The 25,654-nt window shown below is 38.5% G+C and overlaps 1 protein-coding gene and 1 long non-coding RNA gene across 6 annotated transcripts in view; both read left to right on the forward strand.

Annotated features, from left to right (window-relative positions):
• The window catches only part of RNF17 (ring finger protein 17), a 131,152-nt gene that overhangs the window by 71,722 nt on the left and 33,776 nt on the right, over positions 1-25,654 (forward strand). For all 5 annotated transcript variants that reach the window (XM_063618822.1, XM_063618823.1, XM_055243993.2 and 2 more), the window contains 7 exons: positions 3,456-3,609; positions 8,464-8,579; positions 9,859-9,979; positions 20,058-20,178; positions 21,780-22,007; positions 22,682-22,832; positions 22,989-23,107. In XM_063618822.1, coding sequence (XP_063474892.1) covers positions 3,456-3,609; positions 8,464-8,579; positions 9,859-9,979; positions 20,058-20,178; positions 21,780-22,007; positions 22,682-22,832; positions 22,989-23,107 — 1,010 coding nt within the window. The remainder of the gene's footprint in view (positions 1-3,455; positions 3,610-8,463; positions 8,580-9,858; positions 9,980-20,057; positions 20,179-21,779; positions 22,008-22,681; positions 22,833-22,988; positions 23,108-25,654) is intronic.
• On the forward strand, positions 5,753-7,961 carry LOC134732614 (uncharacterized). Its single transcript, XR_010115938.1, has 2 exons — positions 5,753-6,044; positions 6,833-7,961. It is a non-coding gene; the product is annotated as an uncharacterized lncRNA (long non-coding RNA).

Raw genomic sequence — 25,654 nt, forward strand, 5'->3', positions numbered from 1 at the left:
GGCACCATCCTGTGTGCTTCCTACTGTACATGTGGCTGGCAAGGAGAGAAGGGAGGATGGAGCTGCCATTTTGAACAGGATTGGCGCAACTGCCGGTATCTGTGTCTGCAGCTCAATTTTATAGGCTGCTCTTTGTTAGAAAATGATTTGGGGGCTGCTTTTCACTAAAAAGGAAAACCTTGCCGAGGACTCCTTCCTGTATTCTCACTCTCTGCCTAAGTAATTTCTTTTTTTTGTTTTTGTTTTTTTTTTTTGAGATGGAGTCTCGCTGTGTCCCACTGGCTGGAGTGCAGTGGCACGATCTTGGCTGACTGCAACCTCCACCTCCCAGGCTCAAGCAATTCTCCTGCCTCAGCCTCCCGAGTAGCTGGGATTACATGCGTGCACCACCACACCTGACTAATGTTGTATTTTTAGTAGAGATGGGGTTTTGCCATGTTGGCCAGGCTGGTCTCGAACTTCTGACCTCAGGTGATCCACCCGCCTTGGCCTCCTAAAGTGCTGGGATTTTAGGCATCAGCCACTGCACCCAGCCTCAGTAATTTCTTTTTGACTCCTGTGCCAATATGAAACGAAACCTAAAGGATCATGAATATAAAATGAAATGACAGAGGTCCCCGATGCAGTGACACAGAAACTTCTAATATCAGTCAGTACCTGCAAGCCCTATTCAGTCCCCTTTCAGGATTACTGCTTACTTCTGGTTTTCATTGAGGTCAGGAATTCTCGACACTTTGTGTCATATCTTTACAGTTAGTTTCATACTTTCATATGTTTTCATGTTAATGTCCTTTCATTTCAACTTTAAGAACTCATAGAATTTCTTGTAAGGCAGGTATAGTGGTGATGAACTCCCATAGCTCTTGTTTGGGATTAAGAGAGTTGTGTTCTTTTTTTTTTTATTTTTATTTTTATTTTAAAAAAAAAAAATGGAGTCTGGCTCTGTCGCCCACACTGGAGTGCAATGGCATGATCTCAGCTCACTGCAACCTCCACTTCCCAGGTTCAAGCAATTCTCCTGCCTCAGCCTCCCGAGTAGCTGGGATTACAGGCACCTGCCACCAAGCCTGAGTAATTTTTGTATTTTTAATAAAGACAGAGTCTCACCATGTTGGCCAGGCTGGTCTTGACCTCCTGACCTTGTGATCTGCCCGCCTCGACCTCCCAAGTGCTGTGATTACAGGTGGGAGCCACGACACCCGGCCAAGAGAGTTGTTTTAAAAGCTGTAGTAGTTCATTTGTTTTGGTACTTTTCCAAACTGTTTCAAAGACCATTCCTTGTCATGTATGATCACTGAAGTCTGTTGTTTCTTTGGCTTGTACTCGGCTAACGATTGACAGAGTTCCTTGAATGTCAGGAGCTGAAACAAACAAGAGACAGAGAAAGAGGAAGGCGCCATCTTTCCTAGACCTTGCAGACTAGCTCTTTGGTGGGCATTTCTTCACCATTTAGATAGGCTGAGCCTAGGAATCAGCTTGAGGTCATAGTTAAAGTCTTTTTATTTCTTTTTTGGGCATGCATCTTGTCAGGGCAGACATGTGGCTTTGTTAACTCTACCATATATATGACTGCTTTTGAATGTCCTAATTTCGTAAAGATTCTCACCCCAGATTCTCCTCCTGGCCTTAGACGGTCTGTTGTATGTTTCTGCTCATAAACTCTTCCTTCCAAGCAGCTGTGCTTGTACTCCCCTTTGCCATGTTTACAAGTGGTCCCTGCAGTTCTTCCTGCCTGTGTTCCAAGTTATATGAAACAAAACTAGCTCTTTGCATCAGTCTTGCAGGTATCTCTCAGACTTAGGATACATATACACAGTAATTTGCATATAAGTTCTGATCTGTTCCCTCTGGTTCAAGGGAGGGAACTGAGAACTGAACTGCCACTGCTTAAGACCAGGACCATTGTCATTCTGAGAAGAGGGTAGGGTGAGGCAAGTAAAAATACCACAAAACTTTCCTACCATTTAGAAAATTGCTTTTACTTCATTAGGCTTCTTGGTTACTGTAAACTTTGGATTGCTTTGTAGAGATCTGATCTAATAAAGTTGGTTGAGACACTTTCTTATTTTCAATGTTTCTGTATTGGAACAAGAACTTAAAGCTTCCTAATCTGCTATTTTGTTGGCGTCATTCCTCTGCTGAATTTTTAAATGTTCACTCTGGCTTACCTGTTAATGGAAGAATTTGCATAATATCTACTTAGAAATGAAAGTTGAAAGTAGTTTTAAAGTAATTTAAATGAAATAACAAGAAAAGATAGGGATTCAGAAAATTTTCACTTGCATCATTATACTCACAAGAAAAAATTCATTTTTTCCATTGAAATGGATTTCAAAATATTTTTTAACATTAAGAATTGGTATTTGGAGAAGTAAACTTATAATCCTTGATTTTTTTGGTAGTATAGGAAACTTTAGAAACTGTTTTTTGATTATACTAGATAGCACCATTTAATAAGAGAAAAGTCTGTATTACTAAAGAATGCAATCATTCCTCAAACCCTACTGAATTATTATTGATTTAAGGAAGAATTACCAATTCACATTAAGATGGATGGTTGATAAGATACTGGATATTCATATAATGCCAAAGTAGCACCACATAAATTCTTAAGACTTAGTTATTACAGGGGCATAAACAGAACTATACACATTGAGAGGGGTCAGGATCATCACTGCAATCGATAAATGAATCTTAGCATATTAATAGTCATTAAGTATTAGGCCTTGATGGGTTGCAACTTCAGTGTGAAAAAGCCACCTATGACACAGTCTAGCCAAAAAGATTTGCCTTGGATCCATCAAACCCTTAGGAATAACTTTCAGCCTTTGGAAAATTCAGCAGATAGACCTTACTCCATGGAAGAATAAGCTAGCAGCATGAGGATATAACCACATAAATCCGTAAGGTATGGGGCATTCTGCAGAAAAATAAGCTGGCTGTCTTCAACAAGACATGTTCATTAAAAGTAGAGGACTATACTAGATTATAAAAGTGTTACAGAGATAACAATCAGAAGCAGTATATAATCTTGGTTTGTAATGGGTTTGGATCAGTTAAGGAAAACTAAATGTGACCTAGAAATACTAGTAGGAACAGTTACTGAAATAGAACAAGTGAGAAATGATAGAAAAATGTAAGTGATTGTATGTGTGGTAAAGTCTAGTTTTGGTAAAAAATATACAATGAGTGTGTGTATGTATAGAAAAATATCTTGAAGAATATATACACTAAGTTATCTGGCAGAATGTGACTTTATTTTTATGTCTATACTAATTTTCTATACTGGTTCTGCAATAAAATTTTGTAAAATAAATTACGTAACACAATTGATAGATTTACATTCAATTCAAGTTTTAATGTTTCATGATTTCAGTGACAGTGCTTGTAATTCATTCAACACTTACATTTTAAGTTTCTGTGAAATGACAGTGCTTTATCTCTTCATTTGCTAGATAGAGGGCCTGGATTTTGTATTTCTAGTAAAGACAATCGAGGAATTCTATAAAAGTGAAGACGGAGAAAATCTGGAAATCCTCTGTCCAGTTCAAGATCAAGCCTGTGTAGCTAAATTTGAAGACGGACTTTGGTACCGAGCAAAAGTTATCGGTAGGAGAATGCATGCTGTTTGTACAGGGGGGAGATGTTATACTTCAAAACTAGTATCATTTGAGTTGGTACCAATTCAGTCTTGGAAGTAATGTTATTTGATCTTATCATTTGCTCTGTCATCTCTCTTTAGAAAAGCTAGTGATAATGTTGAAAGGTGAATCTCTCCTGATATTTTGTTTGACTTGACTAGAACTTAACCATTGGGAATCTTGCTGGAAAAGTAGTATAGATAGAACAAAGCAACAGAAATTAATTATTCAAAAACCAGTGAACTCTAGCTTGATGTTGACTGTTTGTCTGTCCCATGCTATTTAGATTGTCAAGGTACAAATTAAAGGTAAGTCCTTTGTGTCCTCTCTGCTTCCCTTCAATTTTAATATATTCTTCTTTCCTGGGAATTATTGACTGAACTGCTAGTTTTCTCGATACATTTTTTTCTACTTTTTCTACATCCTCCTTAAGTAATTGATTCAACTTATGAAATAATGGGAAGAATAAAAAGTGGGATTGAAGACAGAAGATTTATGAAAATGGAGGTATTAGCAACAAAAATAGTAAAGTTTATTATTCCCCAGTATTGACTAAGACAGAACGTTACAGACTAAGCTTTTGTGGGTTATGAAATTAGATATACCATAGGCAGTTTAACCCATTGTGTTGTTTCTTTTACATGCTTTCTAGTTTGTAGATATGTCCTTTTTTTACTGAAAGAGTGAAAGGCTTCCTTTTTTTATTGAAAGAGTGAAAGGCCAGTGCGGTGGCTCATGCCTGTAAATCCCAGTACTTTGGGAGGCTGAGGTGGGCGGATCGCTTGAGGCCAAGAGTTCAAGACCAGCCTGGCCAACGTGGCAAAACCCTGTCTCTACTAAAAATAAAAAGTTAGCAAGGCATGGTGGTATGTGCCGGTAAGCCCAGCTACTCAGGAGGCTGAGGCACGAGAATTACTTGGTCCTGGGAGGCGGAGGTTGCAGTGAGCTGGGATTGCACCACTGCACTCCAGCCTGGGTGACAGAGCAAGACTCTGTCTCAAAAAAAAAAAGGCCGGGTGCAGTGGCTCACACCTGTAATCCCAGCACTTTGTGAGGCCAAGGCGGGCGGATCACCTGAGGTCGGGAGTTCGAGACCAGCCTGACCAACATGGAGAAACCCCATCTCTACTAAAAATACAAAATTAGCTGGGCATGATGGTGCATGCCTGTAGTCCCAGTTACTCAGGAGGCTGAGGCAGGAGAATCATTTGAACCTAGGAGGCGGAGGTTGTGGTGAGCTGAGATTGTGCCGTTGTACTCCAGCCTGGGCAACAAGAGCAAAACTCTGTTTCAAGAAAAAAAAAAAAAAAAAGGAGAAGTCACCACGCCCAGCTTATTTTTTTTGTATTTTTAGTAGAGACGGGATTTTGTCATGTTGGTCAGGCTGGTCTCGAACTCCTGACCTCAAGTGATCTGCCCGCCTGCCTCAGCCTTCCAATGGTGTTGGGATTACAGGCATGAGCCACTGTGCCCGGCAATTTTTTTTACTTTAGTTTGATACTGTTTAAAATGTTTTTTCCATTATTAAGGTAATCTAAGATCTTTACAAATTACTCCTAATATATAATCGGTTCTGTTTGTGTCAGAACTATTCTTGCAACCTGAGTTTTCTATCCTTCATTTGTCACCATTGATTTTAATTTTGTTAATGGTTAGTGACTTGAACTAACTACAGATTTTCAAATGTGGTTCTTATGAATGTCTTAGTCTGTTTTGTGCTGCTGTAATAAAATACTACAGACTGGGTAGTTTATAAACAATAGAAATTTACTTCTCAGTTCTAGAGTCTAAAAAATCCAAGATCAAGGCACTGTTTTATTGAGGGCTTAGTCTCTGTTTCCAAGATGGTGCCTTGTTGCTGCATCCTCCAGAGGAGAGAGACACTGTATCCTCTGATGCCAGAAGTATGAAAAAGGAAGGCAAACTCCCTTCACCAAGCCCTTTTATAAGGGCACCTAATCCCATTTATGAGGGCAGAGCCCTCATGACTCAGTCACCTCCCAAGTACTGCTGCATTAGAGATTAAGTTTCTTTCTTTCTTTTTTTTTTTTTGAGATGGAGTCTCGCTCTGTCGCCCAGGCTGGAGTGCAGTGGTGCAATCTTGGATCACTGCAAGCTCCGCCTCCCAGGTTCACGCCATTCTCCTGCCTCAGCCTCTCCGAGTAGCTGGGACTACAGGCGCCCGCCACCATGCCCGGCTAATTTTTTTTTGTATTTTTAGTAGAGACGGGGTTTCACCGTGGTCTCGATCTTCTGACCTCGTGATCCGCCCGCCTTGGCCTCCCAAAGTGCTGGGATTACAAGCATGAGCCACCGCGCCCGGCCTTAGAGATTAAGTTTCAACATGAATTTTGAGACAAAAACATTCCAACGATTGCAATGAAGATACCACTGTGTAGTATGGTAAATATCTTGGGAGCAACAAAAGCATTTTCATGACACTAAGGACTTTGCAACTGCTTTTCAAATTAGGATTATTGGCTTGAAAATGTTATCTATTTGGTGAAAAATAAAGCCTCTGAAATCTTTGAGTAGTAACATTTGGGGAAGATGGAGTGTCCATGTTGCTCATTCTACTTCTTCTTCATTTCTATTAGCACCCCAAAAGTGGTGCTAATAGAAATGTATGTGTGATTTGTTTGGCCCATTTTCCTGTATCTTCTGTGGTCCTGTTGAACTCCATCTTGAAGATGATACTTGGTTTGTTGAATAGTAGCTCTTTTGTTTTTTATCTGCCTAATTTAAAAGTTAATGCTAAAAGACACACTCCACTTCCCTCCTTGAAGGCAATTACTTTTCATTCTTTCAGCTATTTTGTTGTTTACTTGTGTTCCTTCTTCTAATATGTAATACTTCAGTTGACATTTCAGTTTTAGATATTACCTGTTATTCTGTCAGACAAGTTTTGGATCTCCATAGCCCTTTCGTTCTCCTTTTTCTCTTTTCTATAGTTGTATCACAATTTTTCATTAGATTCATAGTCTGTGTAAATAAAGCCATAAAGTATACTTTGTCTAATTCTGTTGTGAGTTCATAATTATGTTCACTTTTCACTTTATTTTCTTTTAATTTGTGAGTGTATTTTTAATAGTGGAAACCATTATTTTCCATATGATAAATGTTAGTTTGATTTTTTTTTTTTTTTAAGCATGAAAACATCCTTTTTGAGATGGTCTTACTCTGTTTTCCAGGCTGGAGTGCAGTGGAACATGATCATGGCTTACTGCAACCTCTGCATCCTGGGTTCAAGCAATCCTCCCACCTCAGCCCCAGATTAGCCGGGGCTATAGGCACTTGCCACCACACCTGGCTAATTTATATATATATTTTTTGTAGGGCTGGGGTCAAACTCCTGGGCCCAAGTGATCCTCCTGCCTCTGCCTCCCAAAGCACTGAGATTACAGGTGTGAGCCATCACATGTGGCCAAAAACATCCTTTATCTTCTCCAATTGGGCTGCTTACCCCCTAGGCTTACTACACATTTTTTATTCTGGAAATGTATTTCAGCTGGCTATACACTTCATTGTTCTCCAGTATTGGATCCCTTGTTTTCTGGATGCCATGTTTACCTCTTCAGTTTAATTCCCTTTTTCGCATGGAGCCATCTTCCCATAGTTTCTCCAGAGAACAAAAATGGGGAAATTTGAGACCTTCCATGTCTGACTCTGTTCTCATGTGATAATTTAGATAAAACAATAACATTCTTTAAATTACTTTCCATATCCATCTATTTGTTTAAAACTACATTTCCATTCAGAGACTTTAGGAAGAGTAAGAATCTAATGGCATTGGCAGAATTGAGAACATCCTTCTAGCAAGGGGATTCCAGTGGAAGTTGGGAGAGGTTCCCCCATCTTTTGGCTTTATAATAACACATGTCTTCTCAATTATCATGGATATCCCCTACCATAGGGCCTGTGTTTGAAGTGTCATCTTGAGTGAGTCCTAGTGCTGTGCCACTTGCTTCTACTTCTGCCAAGGAGCAGAGAATACTGGACTTTTTTCCATATTGAAATGATAGATACTGTATTAGTCTTTAAGTTTGAAAACTATGTATTTTGAGTATTTTCAAAAAGGTTAGTGTGTGATACGTCTTTTTTTAAAACTTCTCTGTGTTTGAAACTTCCAGAGATTTCTTTAAAGTATAGAGAGTAGACTGATACAGAGGTCTCTCTCTACTTGTTTTTTTGCAATATGCCCCAAGTACAATATTTTTTCAAAATTTCACAGATATTGTTATATGAATGAATCTTTAGTTTGTTGAATCTTTTGCCTTGTTTGATATTGACTATATTGACTCACAATAAACATGTATTAAGTGCTTACTTTGTACCTTGTGCTTTTTAAATAGGCAAATCCTCCAAAAACGTCTCATGAAGTTAGATTATATTGGTATACCCGTTTTACAGATTAAGTAATGAGGCTTAGAGAGAAAAAGTAACTTGTTCAGGGTAATATCTGAGAGATATTAATTAGCTTGCTTTAGGTCACAGAATTTTAGTGACGGAGCTAGTGTTCTAAACTGGTCAGTCTGACTCAGCCTAATTCTTTTAAGTCGTACCACCTGCCATATGATTTTGTTATCCTGATTTTGGCTATCCTTTGAATATTTAAAGCATACTAGTTTTTCATTCTTATAAGTCTGTACTATGGATGATTTCGAGGTTCACATATTTGAAATATTTTTTACATTTTAAAAAGTATAAAGTTTGTATATTGAAGCTAAAAGTAATTCTAATCTAGTTGGCTATAAACCAATCTAAATTTTTCTAGATAATTCTGTTTCCAAGTTTGTAATTTCTAATTTCATAATTTTTCAAGGATTGCCTGGACATCAGGAAGTTGAAGTTAGATATGTGGACTTTGGTAATACTGCAAAAATAACAATTAAAGACGTGCGTAAGATAAAGGATGAGTTTCTGAATCCCCCAGAGAAGGTAATCTATTTATTATGAATTCTAGGGCTAGAATAGCAGCACAAATATGGAAGTATTTTTAGAAGCTATTGTTACCATAGAAATGTTAGCCACCATTTTTGTCTAGTTTCTGATACAGGGACTATAGATAAATGTTGCTATGGTTACTATTGAATAAATAATATGTATATCATGGCAAATAAGCATATTAAACATTAATCAGGTATGTTTGTGTCTTAAGTACTTGTTGGCAGCTTTTAATATATCATTTTGAGATCATATATTTTGGTAAGAGTCACGTCCATGATATATCAAGTTAAAAATGCTTATCTCAGAAGTACTTCTACTGTGATCATATTTATACTTAAGTATATATGTGTGTACAATAGAGAAGCCTGGGAGAATATGTAAAAAACTGAACCTTGTTTATCTCTGGGGAGGAGTAGTATTCTGAAAGAAGAGTAAGAAGGAGCCTTGTTTTCTAATTTATATACTCTCTGTTGTTTGAGTTGTTTTTAAGCTGTGTTTTTCATTTTAGGAAATGTGTAGTATTATAGAAAAAGATTTTTAAATACAAATGAGCAGGCTGGGCGCAGTGGCTCATGCCTGTAATCCCAGAACTTTGGGAGGCCGAGGTGGGGGGATCATGAGGTCAGGAGTTCGAGACCAGCCTGCCTAACATGATGAAACCCCATCTCTACTAAAAAGATACAAAAAATTAGCTGGGCATGGTGGTGTGTGCCTGTAATCCCAGTTACTCAGGAGGCTGAGGCAGGAGAATTGCTTGAACCCGGGAGGCGGAGGTTGCAGTGAGCCAAGATCATGCCATTGCACTCTAGCCTGGGTGACAGGGCAAGACTTGATCTCAAAAAAAAAAAAAAAAAAAAAAAAAAAAAAAAAAATGAGCAAAAGGGAGAATCACTCAGAATCATTGTTCAATTATTTTTGTTACCTGTACTTCCAGATGCATCTTCTGTGCTTTCAGCAGTTATAGAATCAGACTATAAATCGTCCTGTAACCTGCTTTTTACAAGTAATTAATGTATCATAAGTGTCTGTAATGAATGCTTGTTATTCCAGTATGTGAATGTACAACAGTTCATTCAGCCAAATACTCTGCTGATTTCAATGATTTGTGTTTATAAAGTACTTTTACAGACACCTTCACACATTATTTATTTCTAATATGTATTACATTCAAACATAAAGATTAGTTTTGTACACACTTACATAAAACTTGAATTCCAAAGTAGGTAGAAGTTAAATTTTTTTCTTAATGGTGGAATTTTGTCTGACACAGGCAATTAAATGTAAGTTGGCCTATATTGAACCATATAAAAGGACAATGCAGTGGTCCAAAGAAGCTAAAGAAAAATTTGAAGAAAAGGCTCAAGATAAATTTATGACATGTTCAGTTATCAGTAAGTTCCATTTTTACTTGTTATGTAATCACATATAATTTTAAATAATAATATGAATAACATTTGTCAAATTTTAGAATAAATTCAGTGTGCCATCAGTAGTAGTGGTGAAAGATAAGATTTGTTGAGAATTAGGTACAATGGAATTATATCTTTTCTGGACTCTAAAGTCATCAGGACAAAAATCACCATAAAAGATCAGGCCCCTTGAAAGCCCTAAAGCCAGGAATTAGCTTCTTTTATTTGTTTGCATTTTTGCTAGGGCTCTGTCCTTGTCCTTAACATAGTGGATGCTAACGTTTAATTTCCAGGAAAGTGAGGGGAGATGGGACATGATTGATAAACAGCTCTTCCTTGCTGTTTTTTGTCTCACTGGCTTAAGCGAATTCAACTGTGGGTTCTCAGCATAATTTGAAAAAAGTTATTTCTTTTTTGGAGCATTTGGGCCCAAAATAGAGTCTGACCACTAGCCCACAATTTTGTAACATAACAAGTTCTGAAAATCAAAAGTTCAGCAGCAAAATTGGTTCTGAATTGGCATGCGGCTGTATATAGTCTTTATCTCGTTTATAGTGAATATTCATATTTTACTTCAAGATAATGTTTGTGGGCTGCTGCCCCAGACTCTGCTGGTGGTATTAGATACATATACAGGATAGGTGCTGAGTAGCTTTTCTCAATTAGAAGAATTTTGAATTCTGAAACATGCCTGGCCCCAAGGGTTTTAGATAGGGGGATTGGGAATCTTGTTTGTTTTTTTTTGTTTTTTGAGACAGGGTTTCATTCTGTCACCCAAGCTGGAGTACAGTGGTGTGAACAGTGGCTCACTGCAGCCTCAACCTCCAGGGCTCAAGTGATCTTCCTGCCTTAGCCTCTCATGTAGCTGGGACTACAGGCATATGCCACCATGGCCAGCTAATTTTTAAATTTTTTTTGTAGAGATGGGATCTTTCTTTGTTGCTCAGGCCAGTCTCGAACTCTTGGGCTCAAGCGAACCTCCCTCCTCGGCCTCCCAAAGTGCTGGGATTACAGGTGTGAGCCACTGTGCCTGACCAGGAATCTGTTTTTCATCTGATATTTTGATCATTTCCAAAGTTGTAACACACACTGGCTGGGCTGGGCTTAATGAATAGTAGTGCAGGATACATGAGACCATGTTTACTTAGCATAGATGTATAGGACTTTCAGGGGTAGTTTTTACTGTATCCATGTCTTTGCTTTATCATAAGACTATTGGACTATTCACTGTGAGGAAACTGGAGCCTAGAAATGAATTGCTCAAAGTCATAACCTAGAAATGATAGTATATCTCTGATAATTTATTTACTTCAGAATAAGAAATTGTTTTAAAGAAATAGTGTCATTTAAGAGGAATGTGATTATACAGACTGTATCCTTAGGCTATAGAAGTTTTCTATCTAGCTTCTCTGAAATGAACAAATGAATTAAAGACCTCTTGGTCCTTGAACAGTCTCCACTGATTTTGAGCCAACTTTAACCGGTATAACTGTTTTCCAGCCTTCCTTTAGGAATAGTGTTTCGTGGGGTTTTTGCACCTTCCTAGAATAATTTCCCATGGACAGTCAATCAAGATTTCTTGGGTTTCTTTCTTCATTCCTCTTCTTTCTTTCTCACATAATTATTTAATACCAGTGACATCCAAACACTAGCTGTGGCATAGTTATTAACCTAGATTATTTTATTGAAAGAGTGCCAGAAGGCCTTGCCCAACCAAAACTGTCTTTCCCCATTCACCTGCACAGCAGTAAAGTTGTGAGTTCAAGACCTTTATAATAAAGTGAACTACCACAGCTGAGAACAGGAATCTGCCATTAATACATGCTGTGTTACCTTAGAAAGCAAGGAACATTTATATTTGATTAAGAGGAGAGCAGGGAAGATGATAAAGGTACAGAACACAGAGAAGGTTGACCCTATTGGAATAAGGAACTTTTTGCATAAGAAGTATAAAACCAAAGAACTAAAGTTAACACAAGACATGGAAAAGCAGGGGAGATCAAAGTTTATTGAGGCTCAGTGTTGCTTAGCCTTTTGTGTCTAGATAATTTATCTGGAACACTGAAAAGTAGCCAGGAATTTTTTTTTTTTTTCAACTCCTGATAATAAAGCTTTTTAGGCCAGGTGTGGTGGCTGATGCCTGTAATCCCAGTATTTTGGGAGGTCAGAGGTGGGTGGATCACCTGAGGTCAGGAGTTTGAGACCAGCCTGGCCAACATGGTGAAACCCCATCTCTACTAAAAATAAATATATATATATATATATATATATATATATATATATATATATGCCAGGTATGGTGGCATGCATCTGTACTCCCAGCTACTTGGAGGCTGAGGCAGGAGAATCACTTGAACCTCGGAGGCAGAAGTTGCAGTGAGCCGAGGTTGTGCCACTGCACTCCAAGCCTGGGTGACAGAGCGAGACTTCGTCTCAAATTAACAACAACAACAACAAAAAAGCAACAAACCCTCTGCAGGAAGCGGACTGCTCCTGGAGGACCTGGGAGAGCCCCCAAAACTGAGTACCCCAACTGCAGAAGTGGGAAAGGGAGACCCTCCTCTCCTGAAAACACACTTCCACTGGAGAAGCTGAAGGTCTGTTTGTGGGAGAAGTTTCCAACTTTGCCTGGAGCTTAGTCAATTTAGAGAGCCGAGCGAAATATAGGGGTAGAAGAAGCAGCAGAAAGGCCCTGGGAGCTCGCTGGGTCCCCAAGCAGCCCATTCCTGCCTGGTGCCACAGGGATTCAATGGAAGAGGAGCAGGGGGTAAACCTCCACAGGGAGAAGGAAATCTCTAGCTGAACTTGGCAACAATTTGAACAGGGTGAGAAGCCTCCTGGCCAGAACTTGGGGGAGGGTACAAATCTGGTGTGTAGACTCCACAGGCAGGGGAAGAACCAAGCCCTTTTCTTTCCCACCTGGGAGGCAGATAGCCTGGGGCAGGTTTTCAAACCCATATTGCTCTCCACGTGGACACAGACTTGGGGCTGATGGGGGGAACACAGTGGGAATGAGACTGGCCCTTTGGTTTGCATGGGAGCTGGGTGAGGGCTGTGACTGCCATCGTTCCCCCACTTCCCTGACAACCTGCATGACTCAGCAGAGGCAGCTATAATTCTCCTAGGCACACAACTCCAGTGATCTGGGAATCTCACCCCCATCCCCCACAGCAGCCTCAGCAAGACCCACCCAAGGAGAGTCTGAGCTTAAACACACCTAACCCTGCCCCCACCAGATGGTCCTTCCCTACCTACCCTGGTAGCTGAAGAGAAAGGGCATATTATCTTGTGAGTTCTACGGCCCCGCTCATTGCCAGTTCCTCCCCATACTACCACAGCTGATGCTGTCTGGAAATTGCCACCTCTGGCAGGAGGCCAACTGGCACAAAAATAGAGCATTAAACCACCAAAGCCAAGAACCTTCACAGAGCCCATTTCACCCCATCGCTACCTCAACCGGAACAGGCATTGCTATCCACCACTGAGAGACCCACAGGTGGTTCACATCACAGAACTCTGTGCAGACAACCCCCAGTACCAGCGCGGAACCAGGTAGACTCCCTGGGTGGCTAGACCCAGAAAGAGACAACAATCACTGTAGTTCCGCTCACAGGAAGCCACATCCATAGGAAAAGGGGAAGAGTACTACATCAGGGGAACACCCCATGACACAAAAATATCTGAACGACAGTCTTCAGCCCTAGACCTTCCCTCTGACAGACCCTATCCAAATGAGAAAGAACCAGAAAACCAACCCTGGTAATAAGACAAAACAAGGCTCTTCAACAACCCCCACAAAATCACACTAGTTCACCAGCGGTGGATCCAAAGCAAGAAGTAGTCCCTGATTTACCTGAAAAAAATTCAGAAGATTAGTTATTAAGCTAATCAGGAGAGAAAGGCGAAGCCCAATGCAAGGAAATCCAAAAAACAATATAAGAAGTGAAGGGAGAAATATTCAAGGAAATAGCTTAAAACAATCAAAAATCCAGGAAACTTTGGACACACTTTTAGAAATGCGAAATGTTCTAGAAAGTCTCAGCAATGGAATTGAACAAGTAGAAGAAGAAATTCAGAACTCAAAAAACAAGGTCTTCGAATTAACCTAATCCAACAAAGACAAGGAAAAAAGAATAAGAAAGTATGAACAAAGCCTCCAGGAAGTCTGGGATTATGTTAAACGACCAAACCATAGACTTCTTCCTCAGGAAAACGTATTTGGGGAAATAATTGAGGAAAACTTCCCCAGCCTTGCTAGAGACCTAGACATGCAAATACAAGAAGCACAAAGCTTGGAAAACGTATTTGGGGGAATAATCAAGGAAAACTCCCCAGGCCTTTCTAGAGACCTAGATATCCAAATACAGGAAGTACAAAGAAGACCTGGGAAATTCATCACAAAAAGATCTTTGCCCAGACACATTGTCATCAGGTTATCAAAGTTAAGACAAAGGAAAGGATCTTAAGAGCTGTGAGACAGAAGCACCAGGTAACCTATATAGGAAAACCTATCAGATTACCAGCAGATTTATCAGCAGAAACCCTACAAGCTGGAAGGGATTGGGGCCCTATCTTCAGCCTCCTTAAACAAAACAATTTATCAACCAAGAATTTTCTGTCCAGTGAAACTAAGCATCATGTATGAAGGAAAGATACAGTCTTTTTCAACAAACAAAGGCTGAGAGAATTTGCCATTACCAAGCCACCACTACAAGAACTGCTAAAATTTTGGAGCTCTAAATCTTGAAACAAATTCCTGGAAACACATCAAAACAGAATCTCTTCAGAGCATAAATCACACCAGACCTGTAAAACAAAAATACAAGTTAAAAAGCAAAAACAAAAAACAAAAAAACCAAAGTACGCAGGCAACAAAGAGCACCATGAGTGCAATGGTACCTCACATTTCAATATTAACATTGAATGTAAATTGCCTAAATGCTCACTTAAAAGATACAGAACCACAGAATGGTTAAGAACTCACCAACCAACCATCTCCTGCCTTCAGGAGACTCACATAACACATAAGGACTCACATAAACTTGGACTAAAGGGGTGGAAAAAGGCATTTCATGCAGATGGACACCAAAAACGAGCAAGGGTAGTTATTCTTACATCAGACAAAACAAACTTAAAGCAACAGCAGTTAAAAGAGATAGAGAGGAACATTATATAATGGTAAACAGCCTTGTCCAACAGGAAAATATCACAGTCTTAAACATACGTGCACCTAACACTAGAGCTCCCAAATATATAAAACAATTACTGATAGACCTAAGAAATAAGATAGCGACACAATAATAGTAGGGAACTTCAATATTCCACTGACATTACTAGACAGGTCATCAAGACAAAGTCAACAAAGAAACAATGGATTTAAACTATACCTTGAACAAATGGACTTAACAGATATATACAAAACATTTCATCCAACAACCGTAGAATACCCATTCTATACAACAGCATATGGAAATTTCTAAGACCATATGACCTCAATAAATTTAAGAAAATTGAAATTATATCAAGCACTCTCTCAGACCACAGTGAAATAAAATTGGAATTCAACTTCAAAAGGAACCTCCAAAACCATACAAATAGATGGAAATTAACCTGCTCCTGAATAAGCATTGGGTCAAAAACAAAATCAAGATGGAAACTAAAATTTCTTCAAACTAAACGACATAATGACACAACCTATCAAAACCTCTGGCATACAGCAAAGGCAGGTGCTAAGAAAAGTTCCTAGCCCTACATGCCTACATCAAAAAGACTGAAAGAGCATAAACTGACACTAAGGTCACATCTCAAGGACTAGAGAAACAAGAACAAGCCAAACCCAAACCTGGCAAAATAACCAAGATCCGAGCAGAACTAAATGAAATTGAAACAAACAAAAAATACAAAAGATAAATGAAACAAGCTGGTTCTTTGAAAAGGTAAATAAAATTAATAGGCCATTAGCAAGATTAACCCAGAAAATTAGAGAAAATCCAAATAATCTCACTAAGAAACGAAACAGATATTACAGCTGACACCACTGAAATACAGAAGATCATTCAAGGCTACTATGAACACTTTTACGCACATAAACTAGAAAACCTAGAAGAGATGGATAAATTCTGGAAAAATACAACCCTCCTAGCTTAAATCAGGAAGAATTAGATATCCTGAACAGACCAATAACAAGCCGCAAGATTGAAATAGTAATTTAAAAATTACCAACAAAAAAAAAAGGACCAGACGGATTCACAGCAGAATTCTACCAGACAATCAAAGAATTGGTACTAATCCTTTTGACACTATTCCACAAGATAAAGAAGGAACCCTCCCTAATTCATTCTTTGAAGCCAGCATCACCCTAATACCAAAGCCAGGAAGGACACAACCAAAAAAGAAAACTATAGACTGATATCTTTCATGAACATAGATGTTAAAATCCTTAACAAAATACTAGCTAACCGAATCCAACAACATATCAAAAAAGTAATCCATGATCAAGTGAGTTTCATACCAGGGATGCAGGGATGTAATATATGCAAGTCAATAAATGTGATACACCACATAAACAATTAAAAATCACGTGATCTCAATAGATGCAGAAAAAGCATTCAACAAAATCCAGCATCCCTTTATGCTTAAAACTCTCAGAAATTTGGCATACAAGGGACATACCTTAATGTAATAAAAGCCATCTATGACAAACCCACAGCCAATGTAATTCTGAATGGGGAAAAGTTGAAAGCATTCCCTCTGAGAACTGAAACAAGACAAGGATGCCCACTCTTACCACTCCTCTTCAACATAGTAGTGGAAGTCCTAGCCAGAGCAATCAGACAAGAGAAAGAAAGAAAGGGCATCCAAATCAGTAAAGAAAAAGTTAAACTGTCACTGTTTGCTGATGATATGATTGTTTAACTTGAAAACCCTAAGGACTCCTCCAGAAAGCTCCTAGAACTGATAAAATAATTCAGCGAAGTTTCCGGATACAAGATTAATGTACACAAATCAGTAGCTCTTCTGTACACCAACAGCGACCAAGCGGAGAATCAAATCAAGAACTCAACCCCTTTTACAATAGCTGCAAAAAAATAAAATACTTAGGAATATAACTAACCAAGAAGTCAAAAGACCTCTAGAAGGAAAACTACAAAACACTGCTGAAAGAAATCATAGAGGACATGAACAAATGGAAACACATCCCATGGATGTGTAGAATCAATATTGGATGGGTAGAATCCTTCTGATTCTACCATATTGCAATGGTACCCCTATTGATGGGTAGAATGAATATTGTGAAAATGACCATAGTGCCAAAAGCAATCTAAAAATTAAGTGCAATCCCCATCAAAATACCACCATCACTCTTCACAGAATTAGAAAAAACAATTCTAAAATTCATATGGAACCAAAAAAGAGCCCACATAGCCAAAGCAAGACTAAGCAAAAAGAACAAATTTGGAGGCATGACAATACCTGATTTCAAACTATACTATAAGGCCGTAGTCACCAAAACAGTGTGGTACTGGTACAAAAATAGTCACATAGACCAATGAAACAGAATAGAGAACCCAGAAATAAACCCAAATACTTACAGCCACCGATCTTTGACAAGGCAAACAAAAACATAAAGTGGGGAAAGGACACCCTTTTCAACAAATGGTGCTGGGATAATTGGCTAGCCACATGTAAGAGAATGAAACTGGATCCTCATCTCTTAGCTTATACAAAAATCAACTCAAGACTGATTAAAGACTGAAATCTAAGAATGGAAACTATAAAAATTCTAGAAGATACCATTGGAAAAACCCTTCTAGACCCTGGCTTAGGCAAGGATTTCATGACCAAGAACCCAAAAGCAAATGCAGCAAAAACAAACATACATAGCTGGGACCTAATTGAACTAAAGAGCTTTTGCACGGCAAAAGGAACAGTCAGCAGAGTAAACAGACAACCCACAAAGTGGGAGAAAATCTTCACAATCTATACATCTGACAAAGGACTAATAGCCGGAATCTACAATGACCTCGAACAAACCAGTAAGAAAAAAAATATCAAAAAGTGGGCTAAGGACCTGGATAGACAGTTCTCAAAAAAAGATATACAAATGGCCAACAAAGGTATGAAAAAATGCTCAACATCACTAATGATCAGGGAAATGCAAATCAAAACTACAATGCGATGCCACCTCCTCACTCCTGCAAAAATGGCCATAATCAAAAAATCAGAAAACAGTAGCATGCGTGGAGTGAACAGGGAATACTTCTACACTGCTGGCAGGATTGTAAACTAGTACAGTTACTATGGAAAACAGTGTGGAGATTCCTTAAAGAACTAAAAGTAGAACTACCATTTGATCCAGCCTTCCCATGCTAGATATCTACCCAGAGGAAAAGTCATTATTGGAAAAAGACACTTGCGCACGCATGTTTATAGCAGCACAATTCACAATTGCAAAATCGTGGAACCAACCCAAATGCTCATCAATCAGTAACTGGATAAAGAAACTGTGATTTATACATATATATATATATATGTGTATATATATATATATATATATATATATGTATATGAATATGAGTGATGTACTACTACACAGCCGTAAAAGGAATGAATTCACAGCATTTGTAGTGACTTGGATGAGATTGGAGACTATTATTCTGAGTGAAATAACTCAGGAATGGAAAACCAATCATCGTATGTTCTCACTGATATGTGGGAGCTAAGCTATGAGGATGCAAAGGAATGGACTTTGGGAACTTGGGGTAAAGTAGGAGGGGGGCGAAGGATAAAAGACTACAAATACGGTGCATTGTATACTGTTTGGGTGATGGGTGCACCAAAATCTCACAAGTCACTACTAAAGAACTTACTCGTTTAACCAAATACCACCTGTACCCCTATAACTTAATGGAAAAAAATTTTTTAAAAACTTAAATGTATACTGTTATAACTCTTATAACTTGGTTAATGTAGAATGTTGCTCTTGGTAATGGTTATCTTTTTATTTAGAATCATTCTGACTAGCAGCTACCAGCTGGAAAGGTATAGGCATATACAGATCTCAGTGCATTTTTTAGAGATGTTTTCTAAAGAAATTTCTCTACCATACTTCAGATACTTACTGACCAATTTCCCTGTGCAATGTACCATAAATAAGTAAATAGACACGAGACACAAGCCTTACACTCAGTTAACTCCCAGTCTAGTTTAAGAAATAGATCTGATAAACAGAATTAAAAGTTAGATGGTTTGTCCTAAAAAAACATAGGGACAGAAAAAAGTTCTAGTTAATTGAGGGTTCTAGATTGAGTTTTTGTTGTTTTAAACTTTGTGCCATTTTTATAAAGGCTTAAACCTTTGCAGATAATCACTGGCCTGACTTAACTTTGATTCACCTTGGTCCTCCTGGAACTTGGTTGAGTTCCATAAAACAATTAAGAATACAACAGAACACTTCTTCAGTGAATATATTTTTCTGAATCTAAAAGCTTTGAACTGATTTCTTTATATAATGGCACACAGTAACCTAAAATAAAATGTTCACTAATTTGTATATGTTACAGATAACACTGACCATTTATATCTGCAAAATGCTACTTTAACTCCTAGTGACTATGACATATTCTACAAGAAATGTCATGTGTGCAAATGAAAGAAATTAAGTTTCCAATTTTTAAAAAAATTGCCTCATTTAGGCTGAGTGCGGTGGCTCAGGCCTGTAATCCCAGCACTTTGGAAGGCCAAGGTGGGCAGATCATTTGAGGTCAGGAGTTCGAGACCAGCCTGGCCAACATGGTGAAACCCTGTCTCTACGAAAAATAAAGAAATTAGCCAGGCATGGTGGTGCGTGCCTGTAATCCCAGCTACTTGGGAGGCTCACGCAGGAGAATCACTTGAACCCAGGAGGCAGAGGTTGCAGTGAGCTGAGATCACGCCACTGCACTCCAGCCTGGGCGACAGAGTGACTCTGTCTCCAAAAAAAAAAAAAAAAAAAAATTGCCTCATTTAGTATATTTTGTGACATTATTTCTTTCTCCACCCTTTCTTAATGGTTTTACAGAAATCCTGGAAGATAATGTGCTCTTAGTTGAGCTTTTCGATTCTCTTGGTGCTCCTGAAATGACTACTACTAGTATTAATGACCAGCTTGTCAAAGAGGGCCTAGCATCTTATGAAATAGGGTAAGTAGATATGTAAACTTTCATTGTTAGTTCATGTTCTTATGTAACATTGTAATCGCAAGAAGGGAAACTGGCATATCATTCCCCATTGGAGATGTGCTTAGACTGTAGACCTGGGAATTTTCCCTGTCCTGGACCAGAAAAAATAGAAAATAATTGGAATCATTAATGAGGACTAGAGTGACTTTTCTCTCCATTACTAAGGAACCCAGAAACCAAGAGAAAGGCTCCTTGAGAGTGCTTCTAAGGAAAGGAGACTGGCATCTTATTTCTGCTTAGGAAGCCCCTTGTGCCAGGTTGAGAAAGGAATTGGGAAGAGAATGGCAGGATGGAGAATAAGCGTAGTGGTAGAGTAACTTATATTTCCGTTTATAGAAATGTTAATTTTCCTGGATTCAAGTGGATACTTTGAATGATAACCAGGCTTGAGCCATTGTGCTAATACTCACCCAGGACAGGCTAGTGGTTAGGGTGACCCCAGAAGCAGAAGAGTAGAGTGGTGGCAAGGACAGGTGGGAGGGTTTTGAGGTCAAGACAAAGAATTCTTCCACAATAGGGACTTGTGCAGTGGGAATGGCCCTGGAGGAGGCTGAGATGGGCGGATCACTTGAGAAGAGTTTGAGACCAGCCTGTCCAATATGTTGTAACCCCGTATCTACTAAAAATAAAAAAATTAGCTGGGCCTGGTGGCGTGTGCGCCTGTAGTCCCAGCTACTTGGGAGGCTGAAGCAGAAGAATCACTCGAACCCAGGATGCGCAGGTTGCAGTGAGCTGAGATTGTGCCACTGCACTCCAGCCTGTCTGACAGAGCAAGACTCTTGTCTAAAAAAAAAAAAAAAGAAAGAAAAAAGAAAGCCAGTATTCAGATAGCACCCACATGTGATGCCTGTCAGCATAAGCCAAAGAAGTAGTGACACCCCATAGAGGCCTGCAGTGACTCATACTAGTATTAATGATCTGTGGACATGCTTTCCTGCTCACTCTCATGCTGGAGGAGCTAGAATCAGGAGCTTTTCCACTATAGGTCTCAAATGAGAGCAGAAATGAAACGAGAATAAACATTCAAATTAATGTTGAACTGGGCCAGGCACAGTGGCTCACGCCTGTAATCCCAGCACTTTGGGAGGCTGAGGCAGGCGGATCATGAGGTCAGGAGTTTGAGACCATCCTGGCCAATAAGGTGAAACCCCATCTCTACTAAAAATACAAAAAATTAGCAGGACATGGTGGTGGGTGCCTATAATCCCAGCTACTTGGGAGCCTGAGGCGGGAGAATTGCTTGAACCCAGGAGGCGGAAGCTGCAGTGAGCCAAGATCACGTCACTGCACTTCAGCCTGGGTGACAGAGCGAGACTCCATTTCAAAAAAAAAAAATTTTTTTTTGGATTGAATCTTCTCCTTTCTTTTTAAAGTGAGGGTTATTGAAGTATAACTTATATACAGTAAAAAGTCACCTGTTTTAGGTCCACAGTTAAATGAATTTTGACAAAAATAGTCATATAAGCGTCATCACAGTCGAGATACAGACCTGAGCAAATGCGAGCAAATGCAAACAAATGTTTTGCATACAGTTCTTTTCATTAACTTTTGTTGTTTTTCAGATACATCCTCAAAGATAATTCTCAAAAGCATATTGAAGTTTGGGATCCTTCTCCAGAAGAAATTATTTCAAATGAAGTACACAACTTAAATCCTGTGTGTGCAAAATCTCTACCTAATGAGAATTTTCAGTCACTTTATAATAAGGAATTGCCTGTGCATATCTGTAATGTAATATCTCCTGAGAAGATTTATGTTCAGTGGTTGTTAACTGAAAACTTACTTAATAGGTACATATAATATATAAGGAAAATATTGCATGTGATTTTATCCTTTATACTGTTTCAAAGATCTAGAAGTCATAAATGTAGATTTTACAAACAAAATTATTTTAACTAAGTAGTCTCTCAGCTAGTTAGAAGTATGAAAATAGGATATCTGTTGGCTGCTTTCACTGTGTTAGAATGTATTCATTCTACAAGTACCTATTCAGCACCTACTATATGATAACCAGTATTGTTAAGTGTTAGGGATACCCTGATATAAAACATAGACAAATCTTTGTTATCATGTAGCTTAAACTCTAGTAGAGGGAGAGAGAGTGAACATATAAAATTTTTAGTGTGGCAGATGGTGATAAGGGAAATAGAAAAAAATAAAGCATTTGGGGAGGAAGGTACTTTTAGGATGGTCAAAGAAGACCTCAGAGACAGTGACTTTTGAAACAGGCCCCAAAGAAGGAAGGAGGGAGGTAAGCCACATGAGTGTCTAAGGGAAGTTTATCTCGGGCAGAATGAAGAGCTAGTTCAAAAACCTGAGGAAGAAATACACTTGTACATTCAAGGAAGACCAAGGTGTCCAGCTTGGCTGGAGTGGAATGAGCAAGTGGGGATTGTAGAAAATATGTAGCCAGAGAATCATATAAGAAAAGGTTTGGAAAGTTAAATATTTTTTATCTCTATAGTTTAGAAGAAAAGATGATAGCTGCTTATGAAAACTCAAAATGGGAACCTGTTAAATGGGAAAATGATATGCACTGTGCTGTTAAGATCCAAGATAAAAATCAGTGGCGAAGAGGCCAGATCATCAGAATGGTTACAGACACATTGGTAGAGGTAAATTGCAGAGTTAAAAGTATAATTGTGAAGGTGAATATATTTTGTCTTTTTTTCCCCTGGAGTTAAAACAGTTTTCATTGAGTTTTTCAGTTTGCCAAAAAAAATATTTCGAAGTGTTGTTTGTCTGTAGACTTAAAGTTATTATTTTCTTAGGTCTTGCTGTATGATGTGGGTGTTGAACTAGTAGTGAATGTTGACTGTTTAAGAAAACTTCAAGAAAATCTAAAGACAATGGGAAGACTCTCTTTGGAATGTTCTCTGGTTGACATAAGGTAGTTTTTAGCTGAGTAATTTTCTCATTATTTTAAATATTTTTAAATGGGTTCTCATCAGTTTTAATTTTGCTAAGATATTCTGAAATTTTCCTAAAATCTAGTTAATTTTGGACTTTAAGAGGGAAAGAGAAAAGTTTGGAGCACATAAATTTAGTGGCATTAAGAAATAGAGATAAGTGAGTATGAAAGTACCTAGATAGAATTCAAACTGTTGAATATTAAAAATTTTACTTTGGGGAACAACAAACACAGAAATAAATTGTGTAAGTTTAGAATTGCATAGAAAGCTAAAAATATGTAAATTACCAAAAAGAGTGAATTTGTAGAGGATTCTGGGAAAATGACAGAACAGTTTTAGTCTACTGGAATCCCACTATAAAAACAGCAACTTGGATAGTTAAACTAAAGACTACACAGTCAGTATCTACAACAAAATCAGATGACAAGTTACTTCTGTGAGCCCTCAAATATTAGCAGGTGGGGTACACCATGAACCAGGACCTTTACAGTATCAACATTTGTGTGGGAGGATTTGGAGGGAAGGCAGACTAGGATTCCAACAGCTTTGAGAATAGGAATCGGCAATGGTATTTCACTGGTGTGTGCAGGCCAATCTGAGAATAGCAGCCAAAACTAAGGGATGAGGCAGGATGCAGTTTTTATCTGAATGCAAGAAAGAGATCTGTAAATGTGCCAGACTCCCACAATACTGGAGCGTTCTTAGCTGTATAACCTCTTGAAAGTAAACTGAAACTCCTTTCCATAACCCCACACTGAGAAGAAATTGCTGGGAATAGACTTCAATTTGAGCAAGACAGGCAGTAGAGCAAAGGAAAGAAAAGATCCAGATGAAAGGAGGGGAAAGGGCCAGGTGAGGTGTCTCACACCTGTAATCCCAACACTTTGGTACACTAAGGCAGGAACATCACTTGAGGCCAGGAGTTCAAGCCTGCAGTGAGCTATGATTGTGCTACTACACTCCAGCCTGACACAGTGATTTTGTAACCTAAATATAGAATTTTACAGTTTTTCCTGCCAAATTTCTTCTAATTGGTTTTGAAACTCAGATATTTGATTTTGTTATTCCATGTCTAGGCTGCCCCATCTAATGTTGTATTATCTGTAGATTTGAAAGCATACCTCTGTCAGAGTTGTAGTCTACAGTTTATGAGCTAAATCCAACTAATATGCACTTGGCCTGCAGAATGTTTTTTGAACAATGGCATATTAACTCTTTAAAAAACTCGTAAATTTCACATAAAAATTTAAGTTTCTTTTATTGGCGAAAATTGGATATCTAGCCTCTAAGCCAAAAATAACTGGCCTTCCCCTAGAGATTCAGAACAGTTGTTAACTTTTGTTAAATAAATCCTAGCTGCTATTCACCATAGAATACTAGATAAAACTGTACATATAGGAAACAGCTCTATCATTAAGTCTACTGGCAGATAGTTTGCTATTGCTTTGATATGCTACCACAGTTACCCAAATCACTTGGGGTAGCTTGTAGTTCTAGACCAGGGTGTCCAATCTTTTGCTTTCTGTGGGCCACATTGGAAGAAAAGTTACTGTCTTGGGCCACACATAAAATACACTGACAGTAATAATAGCTGATGAGCTAAAAAAAATTGCAAAAAAATCAATGTTTTAAGAAAGTTTATGAATTTGTATTGGGCTACATTCAAAGCTGTCCTGGGCTGCATGCAGGTTGGATAAGCTTGTTTTAGACTGTCTCAAATTTGATCACTGACTTGAAGCCAATTGCATGTTATTTGGCTAAAAACATACACACATACACACACATAGGTATACATATATGTGTAGGCTTTTCAGACATGGATTATAAATAGGAATATTAAAAATATGTTTACCAATAAAGCTAAAAGATCCGAAAGACTCTTTCAACATTATTATAAAAACTTTAATGAACCTGTGTGGGATTTTTTTTTTAAGAAATAAACCATACTGGTTTATCTAGCTTATTTATATCTCATCTGCAAGGATCTCATGAGAGAACTCCAGATACACTATACAATATACCTTAACATTTATTGTGTACTAGGACAGGTATTGTATGATGTGCTTTACGTGTGTTAGTTTAGTTCTCACAATAATACCGACATGGAACTATTATTATCTTCATATTACAATTGAAGAAACTTCATGATGAGAAATTAAGTACCTTACCCAAAGTTATCTATATAAATCTAACATTGGTTTGATTTATCAGTTTTGAAACTTGATCTTTTTATTTATTTTATTTTATTTTTTTTTTTGAGACAGAGTCTCCCTCTGTTGCCCAGGCTGGAGTGCAGTGGCGTCATCTCGGCTCACCGCAACCTCTGCCTCCCAGATTCAAGCGATTCTCCCACCTCAGCCTTCCGAGTAGCTGGAATTACAGGCATGCGCCACCATGCCTGGCTAATTTTTGTATTCTTAGTAGAGATGAGGTTTCACCATGTTGGCCAGGCTGGTCTCAAATTCCTGACCTCAAGTGATCCGCCTGCCTCGGCCTCCCAAGGTGCTGGGATTATGGCATGAGTC

This window comes from Symphalangus syndactylus, chromosome 15, assembly GCF_028878055.3.
Source record: "Symphalangus syndactylus isolate Jambi chromosome 15, NHGRI_mSymSyn1-v2.1_pri, whole genome shotgun sequence".
NCBI lineage: Eukaryota > Metazoa > Chordata > Mammalia > Primates > Hylobatidae > Symphalangus > Symphalangus syndactylus.